At 38.6% G+C, this 17,033-nt stretch overlaps 1 protein-coding gene across 2 annotated transcripts in view; it reads right to left on the minus strand.

Annotated features, from left to right (window-relative positions):
- Positions 1 to 17,033, minus strand: part of LOC136856941 (GDP-D-glucose phosphorylase 1) — a 149,829-nt gene that overhangs the window by 92,108 nt on the left and 40,688 nt on the right. For both annotated transcript variants that reach the window (XM_067135216.2, XM_067135214.2), the window contains exon 3: positions 2,787 to 2,889. In XM_067135216.2, the coding sequence (XP_066991317.2) occupies positions 2,787 to 2,889 (103 nt within the window). The remainder of the gene's footprint in view (positions 1 to 2,786; positions 2,890 to 17,033) is intronic.

Genomic DNA, 17,033 nt, shown 5'->3' on the forward strand with positions numbered 1-17,033 from the left:
CAAGTCCAAGAAAACAGCCACCAAGTGCTGCTTTTGGAGAAAAGTGTCTTGGATAGAACACTTCAGGTGTATCAGATGATCAACAGTAGAGTGAGAAGCCCAGAAGCAACACTGATGCTCAGAAAAGAGCTCTCTCTTCACCAGACACCACACAAATCTTAAATTCACCATCCTATCCAACAGCTAACAGACAGTTTGTAAGACAAATAAGTCTATAGCTTCCTGAATATTCTGGATCTTTGTGAAACTTCAGGAGAGGAATTACTATTCCTTTTCATCACTGAGATGGGAAATCACATTCCAGAAGAATACTGAACATTCCCAGAAGAATACCATACGCTATCCTCACCGAGATGTTTTAACATCTAGTTGTGGATGTTATCTGATCCGGGAGCAGTGTCCTGACAAAGCACTGAAGCCATATTGTGTGAGCTATTATATAGAATAAAAATGCCTTCATATAGCATATAATTGCAGGATCTACAGCTGTGACTACACCGTTTATGGCAATTACAAACAGAGTGACACTTAAAACCGATCTCTGAGGAACTCCATTTTTTTGCATGAGGTATAGTGAAGGGTATGCTATAGTCCCCTTACGTGCCCCTAAAGATTTAGCTATGGAGGGTGGATCAGTGATGATAATGCTTGTAATGAAAATGCCTGGTATTGAAGGAGTGCCTCAGTTTAGTACACAGTTGTGATGACGGTCTTCAAAGACAAATGCATATTCCATAACGCTTCCTTACTCTGTAACTGAGACTCTTCTGTCTGTCAAAAACTAATACAAGAAAACGTAGTGAAGAATTATAATTGTATTTCTTTTTTTAGCACCACAAATTCTATGTAATTAGAGGGAAGTGAAGGCCTACTGGGTCATATTCTTGCTCTTTCTTATGCCTGCACTTTGCCTGTGAGCTCAGAATCACACTACAAAGGAAAATGCCTGGTCTTTACTATATGGGAAAATATGGTATCTTTCAGAGCCCTGTGCAGTAAATCATAAAACAGATAAACTGCGGCAGCACGGGATGAATGGGATTCCAGCATTCTCCAAGGACAGGTCAAAAATTGATTTTGTACCTGTGGAAAGTATGTTTTTGTCCATGCGAATGATGATTTACTGGTTTGAACCAGATGAGAAACAGGAAAAAGATGGTGTCTTCAGTTCAAGGGCTGAATGATCAGATGGTACTAACTGTTCTGTTGCTTAACATCAGATATTATTAGTGGATTTTTCAGACAGGAAGGCAGGATCCAGGAAGTCTTTACTTTTTGTTGGAGAACTGCATACGATAGAGATTAAACTCATTGATTATCTAGAAAAGAAAGCAGGCTTCCTCGTTAATATGGGTAAGACTAGGATTAACAGATCCCAAATCATCAGAGGCCCAAGTTAGTTAGCCTATACTGAAAGCACCACACACAAGAAAAGTATCATCTTGTTTTGCTACACAACATGACTCCAGGTTTCTCAGAAGTCCATGAGCCATACTTTCACTTCATCTGGGGGAGACAGGAGCAGGCAATGTAGAGTGCTTGGCCAGAGGATGGGGTGGCCTTTAAAACACCACATTCCCAGTTTTCCATTAGGTTGGGTTGTTGAATTAATACACAGGCTGAATTAACTGCAATTAAAACCCCACTTCCTTGTTCTTACCAGTACGAATATTTTGCCTGTTTTGTTGGTAGATGACATAACTATCGCAAAGTATTCCACTACTGCCAATTGAGTCGAGCTAGGACTCAGCTAAATACACAGAGTTGTAATAAATGTCACTCAGTGTGTTCATTCCTAAATAGGAATATCTCTCTCCATTACAAAACTCTCTTGCCACTGATTCCACCAATTCATATCCAAAAGGTAATTCACTTTTTACTTTCTTCCCTGCAATGTCATCTTAAAGAAAAAACAGCCTAAGTATCCCTTTTAATACATGTTAACATCTAATAATATTCTCTTCTTCCTTTACTTCCCTAGCCTGATGAGTAACTAATATGCAACAAATCCAATACCATCAACTTGTAACTCAACCATTTCTAATAACTTCAATATGCCCAATTAATACCGATGTTGTCCCAGATATCAGTCTGCTGACTGAAAGCAAAATTTCATTTCCATTCATTCAAGGTCTGCTAAAAATGGTTAATGATGAATATTTGCAAAGCATGATGCTAGCCTTGTTTGCACATAGTATTTGTGACCTCCACTAGTTGACTGGGTAGCTAACATACACCACTCCTATTCTATAGAACCTGTTATTCCAATCCTCAGGAACAATTACCCAATGCACATCATTCATGAACTAAGCCCTAATTACAGGAATCCATAGCACATACAATGGAGATAGAACAGAACAAAAAGTTATACAGAAGTTGATCATAATCTGTCAACAACAACTGTATGGTCTCTGCTACTGTAGTGCATACCTTCTAGAGTGGTGCCAATTTTAATATTCTGATTATGCTGCTACCTAGCAATGAAAGGGGAATCTTACTAGAACGAATACTATAGCCGAATTAATTTCATTATGCCAGGTGACACTGACTGCGCCATGCCAACGACGACAAGGAGTGCCATGATTTTTGACCATTCTTCAAAAACAAACCATCTCAGCCTGGATTAAGCTTGCAAATTTGGTATCAAGAGTTGAACACTCCACCAAGCCAGCTCATACTTTGACAATTTATACACACAATGGTATAAAACTATGCAGACTGTTAAGTAAATCATTAATGGATATTTATATTTTAACTGCAAACTACATTAAGAAAGAAGCACTTACAATTCTCTCAAGTAGCATACTATGTTGAAGATAATAAAGATGCAGATGTAAATGATTGACAGTGGCAAATCCACAAAGGCTATTGAATCCTACTCGAAAAGCCCTGCAAAAGACAAATGGACAAAATATTAGGAACTATGTTCTAAATCTTACCATTTAAAAGTTGATTATAGCTTTTCAGCAACATGAACTACTGATGCTCAATAGTTGGCTATTTTCACTCATTATTAAACAAATGGAAAATTCTGTAGAAGTTGTAATCTGATTAGACTGATTCATGGGCAAAGAAAATTTCAATTTCATATGCACATTACTGCAGTAATCAAACATATCTACATCTTCTCACAAAAAAGTAATTACTTGGTTCTGTCATAACCTGTACAGTATAACATAGACCTGAGACAGCACGTATAGTGTATTCCTAGTAATATTCATAACTTTCATGATGTTCTTTAAAAAAAAAATTAGCTTTCTATACAATGTACATAATGCAGATCACCATAGCAGTTCAGTAGCTTAGTATTTACCCAGCTTCAACATCAGTTAAAACATCCTCCCAAACTTTGAAAGAGCGTTCAGGCTGTTCATCATGTTTGTTTACAAGTATGTTAAAGGTGTTATAAATTTTGTACTGTATTTTGTGCTTTAACAGACTAAAAAAAATTAAAAACTATACGTAGCTCCATTTGTCAATCTGTGAAACTGCAAATAAAATGTAACTTTACAGCATGGACAAAAACACTTATGACTGCATATTAAAAATCAAATTTTATTCCCATTTAGGGTAATGCTTTGGTACCCTTCCTGCAAAATTTAAACTTAGTACATTATGCAACAACCCTATAATGGCAATAATTAAGACACGAGTATGTTTATAAAATGAGCGAATCGCCATAAGACCTATCTGTGTCAGTGCGACGTAAAACAACTAGCAAAAAAACGAGTGAAGCAAGTTTTATAATTTTCATACGAGTGTCCTTATTACCATTATAGGCGAGTGCATACGACTGTTTATGCTCGACGATAATTATAACTCCATTTTTATATATTCATTTCTGTCGAGATGTCGCTTGACAGTTGAGTTTACTGAACAGAGTGCAATATTAAATTTTAAAAAAATTACTGGACATTATGGAAAAACAAAGTTCAAAACTTCATCTGGATAACGTTTGTACTGGTATGGCGTTATTAACAAAGAATAAAAATCTCAAAACTGGTTCTGCCTAGAACTGAACTAGAACCTTGTGCTTGTAAAGCAGACATGATAACCACTACACCACGGAATCGTTGGCATGCCTTGTCGTTTTAAGTGTACTTAAACAAGTGTACAAATGCTAACAATCGTTTCATTGAGAATAATATCTTCTTCGTCAATCCATCGTGTTGGTACTCATCCTTGTTGTCTGGTTCCCTGGATTTTGCCCTCAACAATCAACTTTTGAAGACTACCATCTCGGCGCATTATATGTCCAAAGTAGCGTACGATCTGATGGGAGACCTTGCACGATAGACAAACTTTTATCTGAAGTTGGTTCAGGATTGATGTGTTCGTGTGATGAGCTGTCCAAAGAATCCTCAACATTTCAAAGCTTTCTATCCGTTCACGATCACGTTTGAGGATGGTCCACATCTCTGCACCATACAAGAAGACTGATAAGACTAAGGATTCAACGAGCTTCTTTTTTGTATTGATGGTGATGTTATTATCTTTCCAGATCTTCCGCAGACGGATCATTGCTACCTTTGCTATTTCAATTCTTCGCTTTATTTCATCTTTGGAACCACCAGAATTAGATAGTAAGGAGCCTAGATATGTATACTGATGTACAACTTCACAACCTCCAATCTGTTGGATGTGTGGACTGTTGTTGTTCTTACAATCAACAATCATGACTTTGGTTTTCTGTCGATTCAGGCGTAATCCAATTTCAAGGCTTGCTTCCTCCACTCTCTTGATCAGCTCAGTCAACTCCTCCAAGGTGGTGTCATCAGCAAATCTCAAGTTGTTGATCTTGCATACCCCAATGGAAAATCCTTTGTCCCAGTCATCTAATGCAGTTCTCATTGCATATTCACCATAGAGACTGAAAAGTAACGGTGACAGGATACATCACTGACGGACTTCAGCCCTCATACGAAACTGCTGTGACTTTTGAATCTTCACAGTGGCTGTATTTTCCTTATACAAGGACTTCAGGAGATCAATCAAATGGAGTGGAAAACCCATGTCATCTAAAATTTTCCAAAGATGGTTCCATTTGACGGTATCAAAGGCCTTTTGGTAGTCAATAAAGCACAGGTATACCAGAACATTGAATTCTCTAGCCTTTTCTATGATTTGTCTTAGGAGAATTATAATTAATATAGGTTTCATTAATTGTTAGTACAATATTTTAAAATGTTTCATAAAAATTATGCACGCAATAATGACAAAATAACCTACGAAAGCAATGCCCTGTGTACAAATTTGAGTTGGGGAGATTAAGGTACAGTGCTATTTCTTTTCCCACATTCCCCAGTTTATTTATGCCAGCATTTTGGATGGTGCACTTTCCATGTTGGTAATTTATAAAGAAGGATGATCAATGAACTGCCCATGCTATCCTTACCTAATTGGTCAAAAGTTGTATCATAATGAAAATCTGAACTCTGATTGGTGGAGAACCTGTATCATAATGAAAAATCTCAACTCTGATTGGTGGAGAACCTATATCATAATGAAAATCTCAACTCTGATTGGTGTAGAACCTGTATCATAATGAAAATCTGAACTCTGATTGGTGTAGAACCTGTATCATAATAAAAATCTGAACTCTGATTGGTGGAAAACCTGTATCATAACGAACTTGAACTCTAATGAACTATAATGAGCCTCATTAGAGATTCTGTTTTCTGGCATATAATAATTATATTTCAGCATCGTCGGAGCCTCCATGGTTCAGATGGCAGCGCGTCGGCCTCTCACCGCTGGATACCGTGGTTCAAATCCCGGTCACTCCATGTGAGATTTGTGCTGGACAAAGCGGAGGCGGGACAGGTTTTTCTCTGGGTACTCCGGTTTTCCCTGTCATCTTTCATTCCAGCAACACTCTCCATTATCATTTCATAGCATCTATCAGTCATTAATATATCACTTTGGGAGTGGCGACCCCATCGTACTAATAGCCTATATCTGCTTCATTCATCACATCCCTGACCCGGTCAATGACTGGAAAACAGGTTGTAGGTTTTCATTTTCAGCATAGTCGAGCATAAAATAGGTTAAAGATCCAACATGGCACAGTTTGAATGACCTCACAATGACAGGCTTGTCAACGTTGGCACATTATACACAGCTTAAGTTATGTAAAACTCACTTCTAATTCTTCTATATAACTGTTAATTGCTTTACGTCTCACCGACTCAGATAGGTCTTACGGCGACGATGGGACAGGGAAGGGCTAGGAGTGGGAAGGAAGCGGCCGTGGCCTTAATTAAGGTACAGCCCCAGCATTTGCCTGGTGTGAAAATGGGAAACCACGGAAAACCATTTTCAGGGCTGCCGACAGCGGAGTTCAAACCTACTATCTCCCGAATACTGGATGCTGGCCGCACTTAAGCGACTGCAGCTATCGAGCTCGGTCTTCTATATAACTAAGAATATTTCTTGGGGTGGGTTGATTGGTCCGTGGCAAGCATAATGGAAGGATCTTTCAGGTAGGTCCATAGTGAAACATTTTTTTTCTATGGTTCCAAACACCCAGGTGGGTTTTCTGTACCTGTTCCCCTATCGGGCGCGTCCCAGGTGGCGGATTGGGGGGGGGCTCGCCGGACTTGTCTGGAGGACCTGAGGGAAATAAAATACCTCTCACGGACCAAAAGCAGATATCGCCAGAAAACATCTGGAAGCATTATGATTGTTACTAACTCAAGCCAAGGCTTGAAAGTGGAACCCTCGCCCACACATGCTACAGAGGCATCCATGGTTCCTCCACATGGGTGATTATGGTGGTTCAGGTGAAGTGGTGCTGGTGATTGAGGTGAAGTCTCACTGCGGGGTGCTGGAACCAACACTTCACTTCGCTCTATGTAGCCTGGACGAGCCACGGGTTGGGAATGGGGCGAACCCAACTTGGAGAGAAACTCATGGCTGTGAACTCAGTCATGGGAATGCCAAGTGGAAATCACATGAGTAGGCCTACTGAAGGAGGAAAACACCTGGCTAGGTTCGGGCCAGGGACGAACTGCTGAATGGACTGAGGAGCGTGGTTTCTGCTACGGAGAGCCTGAGTCGCGGTAAGACAATGTCTGGCTGTATGCCTCATCACGGATGGTGAGAACGTCGCTAAGGACCCTAGAAGGAGCAAAAACCCTATGTTGATTTGAAATATGGAAGCTCGGGAAGAACCATATTCAAAAACTCCTGCATCAAGGGAAGCCATGGAAGCTCCAGCAGAGCAGATCTGGGAGCAAGCCCAAGATGAACAAATGGAGATAGAAGTCCCAGGAGGACAGGCTGTCACCAACACAAAACAAGAGATGGCAACAGAAGTTTCAGTAGAGCAGACTGCTATCACAAGCACATCAGGAACAACTTTTCCCATACCATTCAGCATTGACTGTACGGCGTGTCCAATGCCATAGAGGTGAGATGCCCCATTTTCGTAAAAAAAAGTAGCCACCCTCTTCTTTCCGGAGCCCCGACTTCATTGAACTTTTGTGGGTGGTTCCTCCCCTAGAAAGCACCACACAGAAAACTGTCTCTTTGTTTCAGGGTCATAATGGTAGACCCATGTTTCATCACCTGTGACTATATTGTGTCTTCGGACTGCCCTCCATTGAATTTTTCTAGCATGAAATGACACCAGTCCACTCTCTCCTCCTTTTGGCTTTCTGTCAGGGAATGTGGCACCCAACGGGCACATCTCTTGGCAAGGTCTAAATAATCGTGAACGATGGTCTGCGCTGCTCTTGACCCAATATCTAAGGTCCCTTCGATGTCACAAAATGTAAGATGTGGATCTGCTTTGATCATTTCCCTCACAGCATCAATGTTTTCTTGAGCCACAGCTGTTGCTGGGCGATTCAATTGACTGCCGACCCCCTGAAAACCCGCGAAACCAATTTCCAACTGTGGCTCAAGAAGGGGCAGCCTCACCAAAAATGGGCAGCAAAGAAGAATGGCACTCTTTGGCACTTAATTCTTTTTATAATCATAAAAAATCATTGCTCGAAAATCGCGGCGTGACAGACCCATCTTGCACCGTGTCTGACTCAGCACTGCCTGTGCTTTCTTCCCTCACTGTGGAGGAACTACTGCTAGGAGGGGTTGCGCGCACATGTTCCAAGGTCGAAAAACATCGCTCTTTCAAATGAAAATAATCCCATTGTCCTCAGAATTACGGTTTACGCGCTGCTAAAAACTTTCAGCATAACCTTCGTAAAACCTTTCCAGATGGAAAACTGAAGCAGGAAGACGTGATAGAGCTCTCATATGTTCTGATAGCGCAGATGAAACCGCTGTCGGACGAGTGTCTTCCAGGCTTCCTTGAGTCTCCAAGGCTGGAAAGTGGAGCAATGGTACTGATCTGTGCAAATCGAGAAACCAAAAGTTAGCTGGAACAGACAGTAGCCAACTGGAACCTTTGGAAAGGGGAGAATTTGGAGGTGGCAGAAGAGGGGTTCAAACCTACTATCTCCCGAATACCGGATACTGGCCGCACTTAAGCGACTGCAACTATCGAGCTCGGTAGAGTCATCAATAAAATAATCACTAAGCCTAAATATAAACAACAAATAAACCTGATAGAACAGTAGGACAAAACAAAGAAGTACGTAAAGTTCACGTACAATAATCTTAAAATTTACGCACTCACAAACCTATTCAAGAAACACAATATCAAAATAGCTTTTTCAATGAACAACAATAATAAACATAGTTTTTTCAACCATAACACAGTTAACAAACACAAAGAGGAAGAATATCAGGAGTCAGGTACATATAAGTTAACATGCAACCAATGCAGGAGCTCGTACGTGGGACAGTCAAGGAGGAACTTTTTAATAAGTTATCATGAACACGTTAATGCTGAGAAACACAGGAGATTCTCCACAATGGGAGCTCACATGAAAGAAACGGGATATAAATTCACTGACATTAAACAAGACCTCGAAATCATCAGAAGCGTAAATAAAGAAAAACTCATGAACAATCTGGAAAATATCCATATACTTCTCGATAAATCAGATAATAAGGACCAAAATTTAAATGACATGAATGAATAAGGAAACCCCCTTTACGAACACATACTTAGATATAAGGAGCTATTAAATAGAAAACAAATGTGTTAAAAAAAACGAACGAACAAGTATGACACCACGATGTCACAACTAAAACCCCCCCTCCCCCCGAGAGAAACAGCTGATGACGACACGCCCATGCCTCCCCTTCGCCCACCGGATCACGCCAGCAAGCAGGCATTGGCACACCGCTACTTCACCAGGTTGAGGACGGTAGACACAGACCAACACCCAGGGCAGCAAGAATATAAGGACATACACTAAGTATCGGTAAGTGAAGAATATTCCTCACACACCCCAACTTAACACATTCACGCCCATATCCGAGTTATTGCCTATAGCGCGTGACCATTCTGTGGACTATATCCGAGTTAGCCCGGATAAGCGCAACCTTGAACTGAAGCTGTTCCTACGTAGCTGGGATCTATTTTAGTCACAAATATGTGCGAGAGAGATGAAAGTAATACACTTATGAATGCTTCTACTCACCAAAAACCACATGGCCACGGCGATTTTCCCTCCTAATGCACTTTCTTTGTTTTGTTTCTGAAGGTAGCCTAGCGCTGGCAGAACTAACTGAGTAGTTGGTTTGTGATTGCACAAGTGAGTGTATAATCCTGTGGTATAATCGTGTTTTGAAGTGTAACTTGGCGTGTAGGGACAATATAAATGATGCAAGTGATGCGAATTTACAAAGCACAGTTTTTCAGCTGCTTGAAAATTATCTTGGCCACAGGTATATAGTCTATATGGACAATTATTACAAATAGCGTTGGACAATTAAGGGAACAGAACACTGCCGTATGTGGAACGATACAGTCAAATAGGGGTGTACCAAACGATCTAAAGGAACACCAGGCAATTCTCAAACGGGGAGAAAAGTGAACCCAACATACAAGTACAGTCACCTCTCTCCGAAATCTCAGCTCCATCTACTTCATCAGCTCCGAGCCAACGTTCGGCTATTTTGCCGCCAAAAAGGGCACCGGCCAAGGATCTATCATTTAGGTTAGATGGGAAGAGAAAAGAGCATATTCTCTTGAATTTTCCACCATTAAATATAGTCAAGTTCCCCTGAAGAAGGTGCAAAGTGTGCTTCAAAAATAAAATTATTAGTGAAACACGCTATTTTTGTGGAAAGTGTGGTGTTCTCATTCACCCAGGGAAGTGTGACATTACTTACCACACCCTACAGAGATACTAGAGGACTTTATTAAGGTATGTAGAAAATTTTGTTTCCATATCTTGTTTAGTTTAGAACTTATTGTAAAAAGAATTTGTTGTTGTTTGCTCTGCCACTAACAGCTGGAATAGCTGGGCCAGCCCTTTAAATAGCCGCTCAGATGATGGGCGTGAATGTGTTAACACGAGTCAACATGTAAAATTCAAAACAAAAATACATTTAATGACATTCGCATATTTTCTGCCAGTTGCAGATCGTGTGCAAGCTACCCATTTAGACGAATTAGAAGACACTGAAACTCCCAACACAACAGTGCATCCTCCAAAGACAGATAAGTTAAAGCAAAATAAACAACATAGGTTTATGAGCCTTTAGAACAAGTACTAAAGGAACGTCAAAAGAAGTTTTATACCTGGTGATAAGAAGCTGGACATTCAAAGAAAAACAACGTCCAACACACTCCAACTATACTTAGCGAACAGTGGACCAGTATTTTTAAGCATATTCACATACTTTATAGGACATTTTAAGCTATTTTAACCACCAATAAGTATTTTTAATATGTTAGACGCTAAGTATCACTAAGCAACCACCTTCACCTCCGCACAATCCACACACAACCCCTCCCCCCAACGCTACCTTCCTCCCACAATTAGTTTATAAGTTTTTAGTTTCTCATTTTTTTAAGATTGACTGAAGAACACACATGTGCTTATTTTTAATGTATTATCACCTAGGCTTCTGTTCGTACAGATGATGATGACTGCAAAGCAGTTGAAACATGTACTATACTTGTTAATTTTCTTACAGATTTGTCAAAGGCAAAGAATTAAAAACTATTGATTAGGTGGAAAAACATTATTGTGATTATTATGTTTAATCTTTTGACGTTGAGAGTTCATTTTTGTTGCTATATGCCATTGGTGGTGTATGAATCACTGAAGTTTGATATTCAGGTTCTTTCTCCCCACCACTCCATTGTGGTCCTGAAGGCTATGTGTTACTCTCTTCTTGTCCTTGTGCACTGGTCTGATGTAGGCCTATTTTGGTCAAACGTACACCAAACATGGTAAGTACAGTATTTTACTGCTGTCCTGGGGGAGTCACTAATTCAACCTTGTAACTCTGGCTAATAAATTGGGGTGAGATGCGAATATAAGAACTCAACAAGAGAGTTCTCTCAGTCTCTCTCACCCTAATTCTCCACTATTCTACTTACTCTGTTAAGCTGAGCAACTCAATGGGAGGTTGGGTACCAACCCCAGTGGGAATCTGGGTCAGCGAGCCAACAGGATGTGGAGGACAGTGGAAGGCAATGGGAAACCACCACTGGCAGTATCTCCCAAGACGTTCATGAGATGGACCTCTTTGTAAATGATTCCGGAGGTAAAGATTCCCCTCATTCAGATCTCCGGGAGGGGTATACAACGAGGTTTTTAAAGTATGGAAGGAAGGAGAAGAAGAATTATTGCGGATAGGGACGTGGAATATTTAACCCTTTTACAGGAAGGAAAATTAGAAAACGCTAAATATGAGATGAAGAGAAATAATTTGGATGTACTTGGAATGTGTGAAGTGACATGGGGTGGTTGTGGAGAACTAGAAAGTGGTGACATTCGAATGTACTATTCGGGTGACGATAAAAATGGACTGTATGGAGTTGGAATACTGCTTGAAAAACAACTGAAGAACAAAGTTATGAAGGTTGAATATATCAATGGAAGGATTATGATAAGACTGAAAAGGGAAAAGAAAAGACTTAGTGATCATTCAAGTTTATATGCCGACCTGTAATCAATCTGATGAAGAGTTAGAAGAGTGTTATGAGAGGATAGATCAACTCATCAAGAAAGAGGAAAAGAATGCATGTATTGTTATAACGGGTGATTGGAATGTGGTTGTTGGTGAAGGAACAGATGATCCGACCATTGGTAAATTTGGATTGGGAGACAGAAATGAGAGAGGAGAAAGGTTGATTGAATTCTGTAATGAAAATTGCATGGTGGTTGGAAACACTTTGTTTGACAACCACAAAAGGAGAAGGTATACTTGGATATCTCGATTAGATGACAAGAAAAATCAAATTGATTATACTGTATAATGAAACAACAATGGTACAGAAACTGCCTAAAGAAAGCTAAATGTTACCGAGGAGCAGACATTTATTCTGACCATTTGTAGCAGAGGTTCTTATTAAATTGAAAATAACATGGAAAGGAGAGAAGAGAGAAGAAATTTATATAGAGGAACTGAAAGACCAAGACAAGTGCAGAGAACTAAAGGATGAATATCGTAACAATACGCTAGGAAATGAAACAAAAAATGAAGAAAGGAGATGAGAAACTTTTAAAAATGGGATAAAAGAAGCAGCTCAGAAAACGTTTGGAGTCAAGGAGAGGAAAAGGACAACGAAGGAATGGATAACATCAGAAATGATAAGCATAACGGAGGAACACAGGAAACGGAAAACAGTAAATACAGAAGAAGGAAAGCACAACTACAGGAAGTTAAATAATGAATTAAGAAGAGAAACAGAAAAAGCAAAGAAGAAATGGTTGTCAGAAAAGTGTGATGAGATAGAGCAACTGAAGAAAGAAGGGAAATATGACTTGATGTAAAAAGAAGCAACAAATACAGTATACAAAGAAAAGAGAAGGAACAACAGCAATAAGGAAATAGAGGCTACAGATGGCACAATGATATATGAACCCTAAGAAATAATGAAAAGATGAAGAAGAACTTGAATTAGAGGAGAAAGATATGGTTAAAGGGGATAATAAAGGGGAAACCATACTAAGAGAGATTGAAGCATCACTGAACGAGATGAAAAATAGAAAAGCAATGGGAACAGATGAGATTCCTGTCGAAATGTTAAAAGCATTAAATAATGAAGAAAGAAAGGAGTTGATTGGATTATGTACACGACAGGGAAATGGCCAAAGGACTTTAGTGAAATCATCTTAATCCCTAAGGAAAAGAAAAATAACACCAAAAAATGTGAAGAACATAAGGACATTGAGTCTAATAACATATGCAGCCAAATTCTTACTGTGGACGCTCAACAGAAGGATATATGGAAAGCTGAATAACTTTATAGGTGAAGAACAGTTTTGTTTCAGGCGAGGAGTTGAAACAAGAGATGCCACTGCGCTACTGAGGGTGATAGGAGAGAGGTATACATTCAAAAACAGAGGTAAGGTTATCCACCTGTTCAATACTACTTACAATGTGTTATCATTAAAATATCACATTTTATTATTCCATTTGGTGGGTACCGGTTTCGGCATTATATAATGCCATCATCAGCCCAAGATTTAAGCAAGCAAGGACACTTAATAAAATACATATATATGTACATAGACAGCTAGCAATGGTAGTCGCGTTACATCATAAAACATTTGACCACATATCATCTCTAAAAACACATTAAAATTCTGAAATTCTGGAATTCTAGATTTAAGATAAGAGTTTTTTGTATGTACAATTCAGTATGTTCTTATCACCCAATAATGTTGATTAATGATTTCTATGTATAGAGCTACAAGTTATGTAAGATCTTCATTTTTTTTCTTTTTTACCATCTATATAGTTAAATGACGATTATTCTATTGCTCTTGAACACCATATAGAGTCCTTGAGAACATTCTAATGTGTGAGGTTAAATCCTATATACATAATTATCACATTTTAGAGTATTACTGTACAGTATAAAATAGAGAAGACCATTGTACATTCAATGTAAATAAAAATAGTTCCTCTTGGTAAAACTCAGATAGCCATTGTAAACTGGTCAGATGTTTAGAGCAGGTGGACAGCTTGTTCTTAGTGTAATTGTTGTTGGAATCTTACAGATATGTCTTAACTTGATGAGTCATATAATAATAGAGGCTAAAATTTCAGTAATATCTTCAAATGTAGGTAGGTTGAGGCCGAAGGTTGACTTTTTTATGAAACACGATGTTTTCAATGTACAAACGTAACCTTAGAGGATCTTAATTCAACCAGACCTCAAGCACCACACTATCAACAAAAGGTTAAAACAGGAAGATATTACTGAAATTTTAGCCTCTATTATTATATGACTCATCAAGTTAAGACATATCATTAAGATTCCAACAACAATTACACTAAGAACAAGCTGTCCACCTGCTCTAAACATCTGACCAGTTTACATTGGCTATCTGAGTTTTACCAAGAGGAACTATTTTTTTTTACATTGAATGCACAATTGTCTTCACTATTTTATACTGTACAGTAATACTCTAAAATGTGATAATTATGTATATAGGATTTAACCTTACACGTTAGAACGTTCTCAAGGACTCTATATGGTGTTCAAGAGCAACAGAATAATCGTCATTTAACTATATAGATGGTAAAAAAGAAAAAATGAAGATCTTACATAACTTGTAGCTCTATACATAGAAATCATTAATCAACATTATTGGGTGATAAGAACATACTCAATTGTACACACAAAAAACTCTTATCTTAAATCTAGAATTCAAGAATTTCAGAATTTTAATATGTTTTTAGAGATGATATGTGGTCAAATGTTTTATGATGTAATGCGACTACCATTGCTAGCTATCTATGTACATATATATGTATTTTATTAAGTGTCCTTGCTTCCTTAAATCTTGGGCTGATGATGGCATTATATAATGCCGAAACCGGTACCCACCAAATGGAATAATAAAATGTGATATTTTAATGATAACACATTGTAAGTAGTATTGAACAGGTGGATAACCTTACCTCTGTTTTTGAATGTAAATTTTTTTTCAATACGGACCATTATGTTTTTGACGTTAAAAAAGGAGAGAGGTACATAGAGAAAAACAGGAAGGTTTATGCTGTATTTATTGATCTTGAGAAGGCACTTGACTGTGTCAGATGGGATAAATTGATGACAATACTGAAGAAACATGGAGCTGATTGGAGGGATAGAAGGCTAATAAAGAATTTGTATTTAAACCAGAGGGCGAGTGAGAATAGGAAATGAGATGAGTGAAGAAACTGAATTAGGAAGAGGTGTAAGACAGTGTTGCTCTTTACCACCCGACACTGTTCAACATTTATCTCTAAGAAATAATCAATGAAAGTTTTAATGGAAAAAGTGGAGTTTGTGTTGGAGGTAGGAGAGTAGAATGTATAAGATTTGCAGATGATATGGTTGTGATGGGAGAAAGCAAACATGAAATGATACAAATGTTAGATAAACTCAACATGAAACTATAAGAATATGGAATAAGAATTAATAAGACCAAAAGTATGATAATGTAACTGGAGGAAGAGGTAGAAGTTGTTGTATTAGTATAGGGGGAGGAGAAATAGAGCAAGTCAGTAACTTTCAGTATTTGGGAAGTATGATCAGAGATATGTATTGCACGACAGGAATTAAGAAACGAATTACACTAGCAAAAGAAGGCTTTAAGAGAAAATCGAAATTACTTTGTGGACCACTAAAAACGATTTGAGGAAAAGACTTGCTAAGCGTTATATTTGGATAAACTCAACATGAAACTATAAGAATATGGAATAAGAATTAATAAGACCAAAAGTATGATAATGTGACTTGTTCTGGTTTCGAGGTCTATTTGTATGTAACAGTCAACAATTCTGAACTACCCTACAATCAACTGATCGTGATGTTGGCCTCATGCTGCAACATGATGAAGTGGCAGTATTGGCATTCTATGATTTTTAATGCTTTAAGCATTCGGCTAACAGTATGGCACAGAGACTTGGACACTGCGAAAGGAAGATGAGAGAAGATTGGAGGCACTAGAGATGTGGGTATGGAGCAGAATAGAACAAGTGAAATGGGAAGACTGGGTAAGGAATGAGTAGGTATTACAAAGAGTTGGAGAAGAACGAACTATGTTGCAAACCATTAGAAGGAGAAAAATGAACTGGATCGGACATTGTTTGAGGAGGGACTGTTTACTGAAAAAGGAATAGAATGAATGGTGAAAGCCAAACGAGGAAGAGGAAGGAAAAGATATCAAATGTTGGACAATATCAAAGGAAAGAAATATTGGAACATGAAAAACTTGGTGCAGGACAGGCAAAGGTGGAAAAGGTTCATCCCATGACAAGCCCTGCCATAAGGCACAATACCTGGATGATTATGATTATGTGAAATTTATGCAGCCTTCATTGTAGATGTCAGTTGCATTGGTACTTAAAACTAGCCTACACTTCATAATGGTCATTATGGAAAACTTTCAAGGTTACCTTTCAGCTAGTAATCCCAGTATATGGTAATGGGAAAAAATAATATGTCCCCTATAATTACATTAAACAATTATACTGTAGTGGTACAGTATTCATGGGGATGCAATATTAAAAATATGATCAGAATGAGGTTGTAACCTATTGTAGGTCCCTATCATTTTAAGGACTTCTCTCATAAATATTTATGTCCACGGTTTTTATAGTAATTAACACTTAACCACAAGAGCCAAGCAGGGTAATGTTCTTGTTCTGGTTTCGAGGTCTATTTGTATGTAACAGTCAACAATTTTGAACTACCCTACAATCAACTGATCGTGATGTTGGCCTCATGCTGCAACATGATGAAGTGGCAGTATTGGCATTCTATGATTTTTAATGCTTTAAGCATTCGGCTAACAGTATTTAAGTCTTCCCCAGTGATTCTAAAATGCGTATTTTCTCCACTTTTCGTCATTCAAGAGCAACGCCCCCTTGCTTGTGTGTCCACAGGAAACACGGCGGATGTTCATTCTATTAGCTTCACCTAGGCAGCGCTTCCACCTCTC

Source organism: Anabrus simplex, chromosome 1 (assembly GCF_040414725.1).
Source record: "Anabrus simplex isolate iqAnaSimp1 chromosome 1, ASM4041472v1, whole genome shotgun sequence".
Taxonomy (NCBI): domain Eukaryota; kingdom Metazoa; phylum Arthropoda; class Insecta; order Orthoptera; family Tettigoniidae; genus Anabrus; species Anabrus simplex.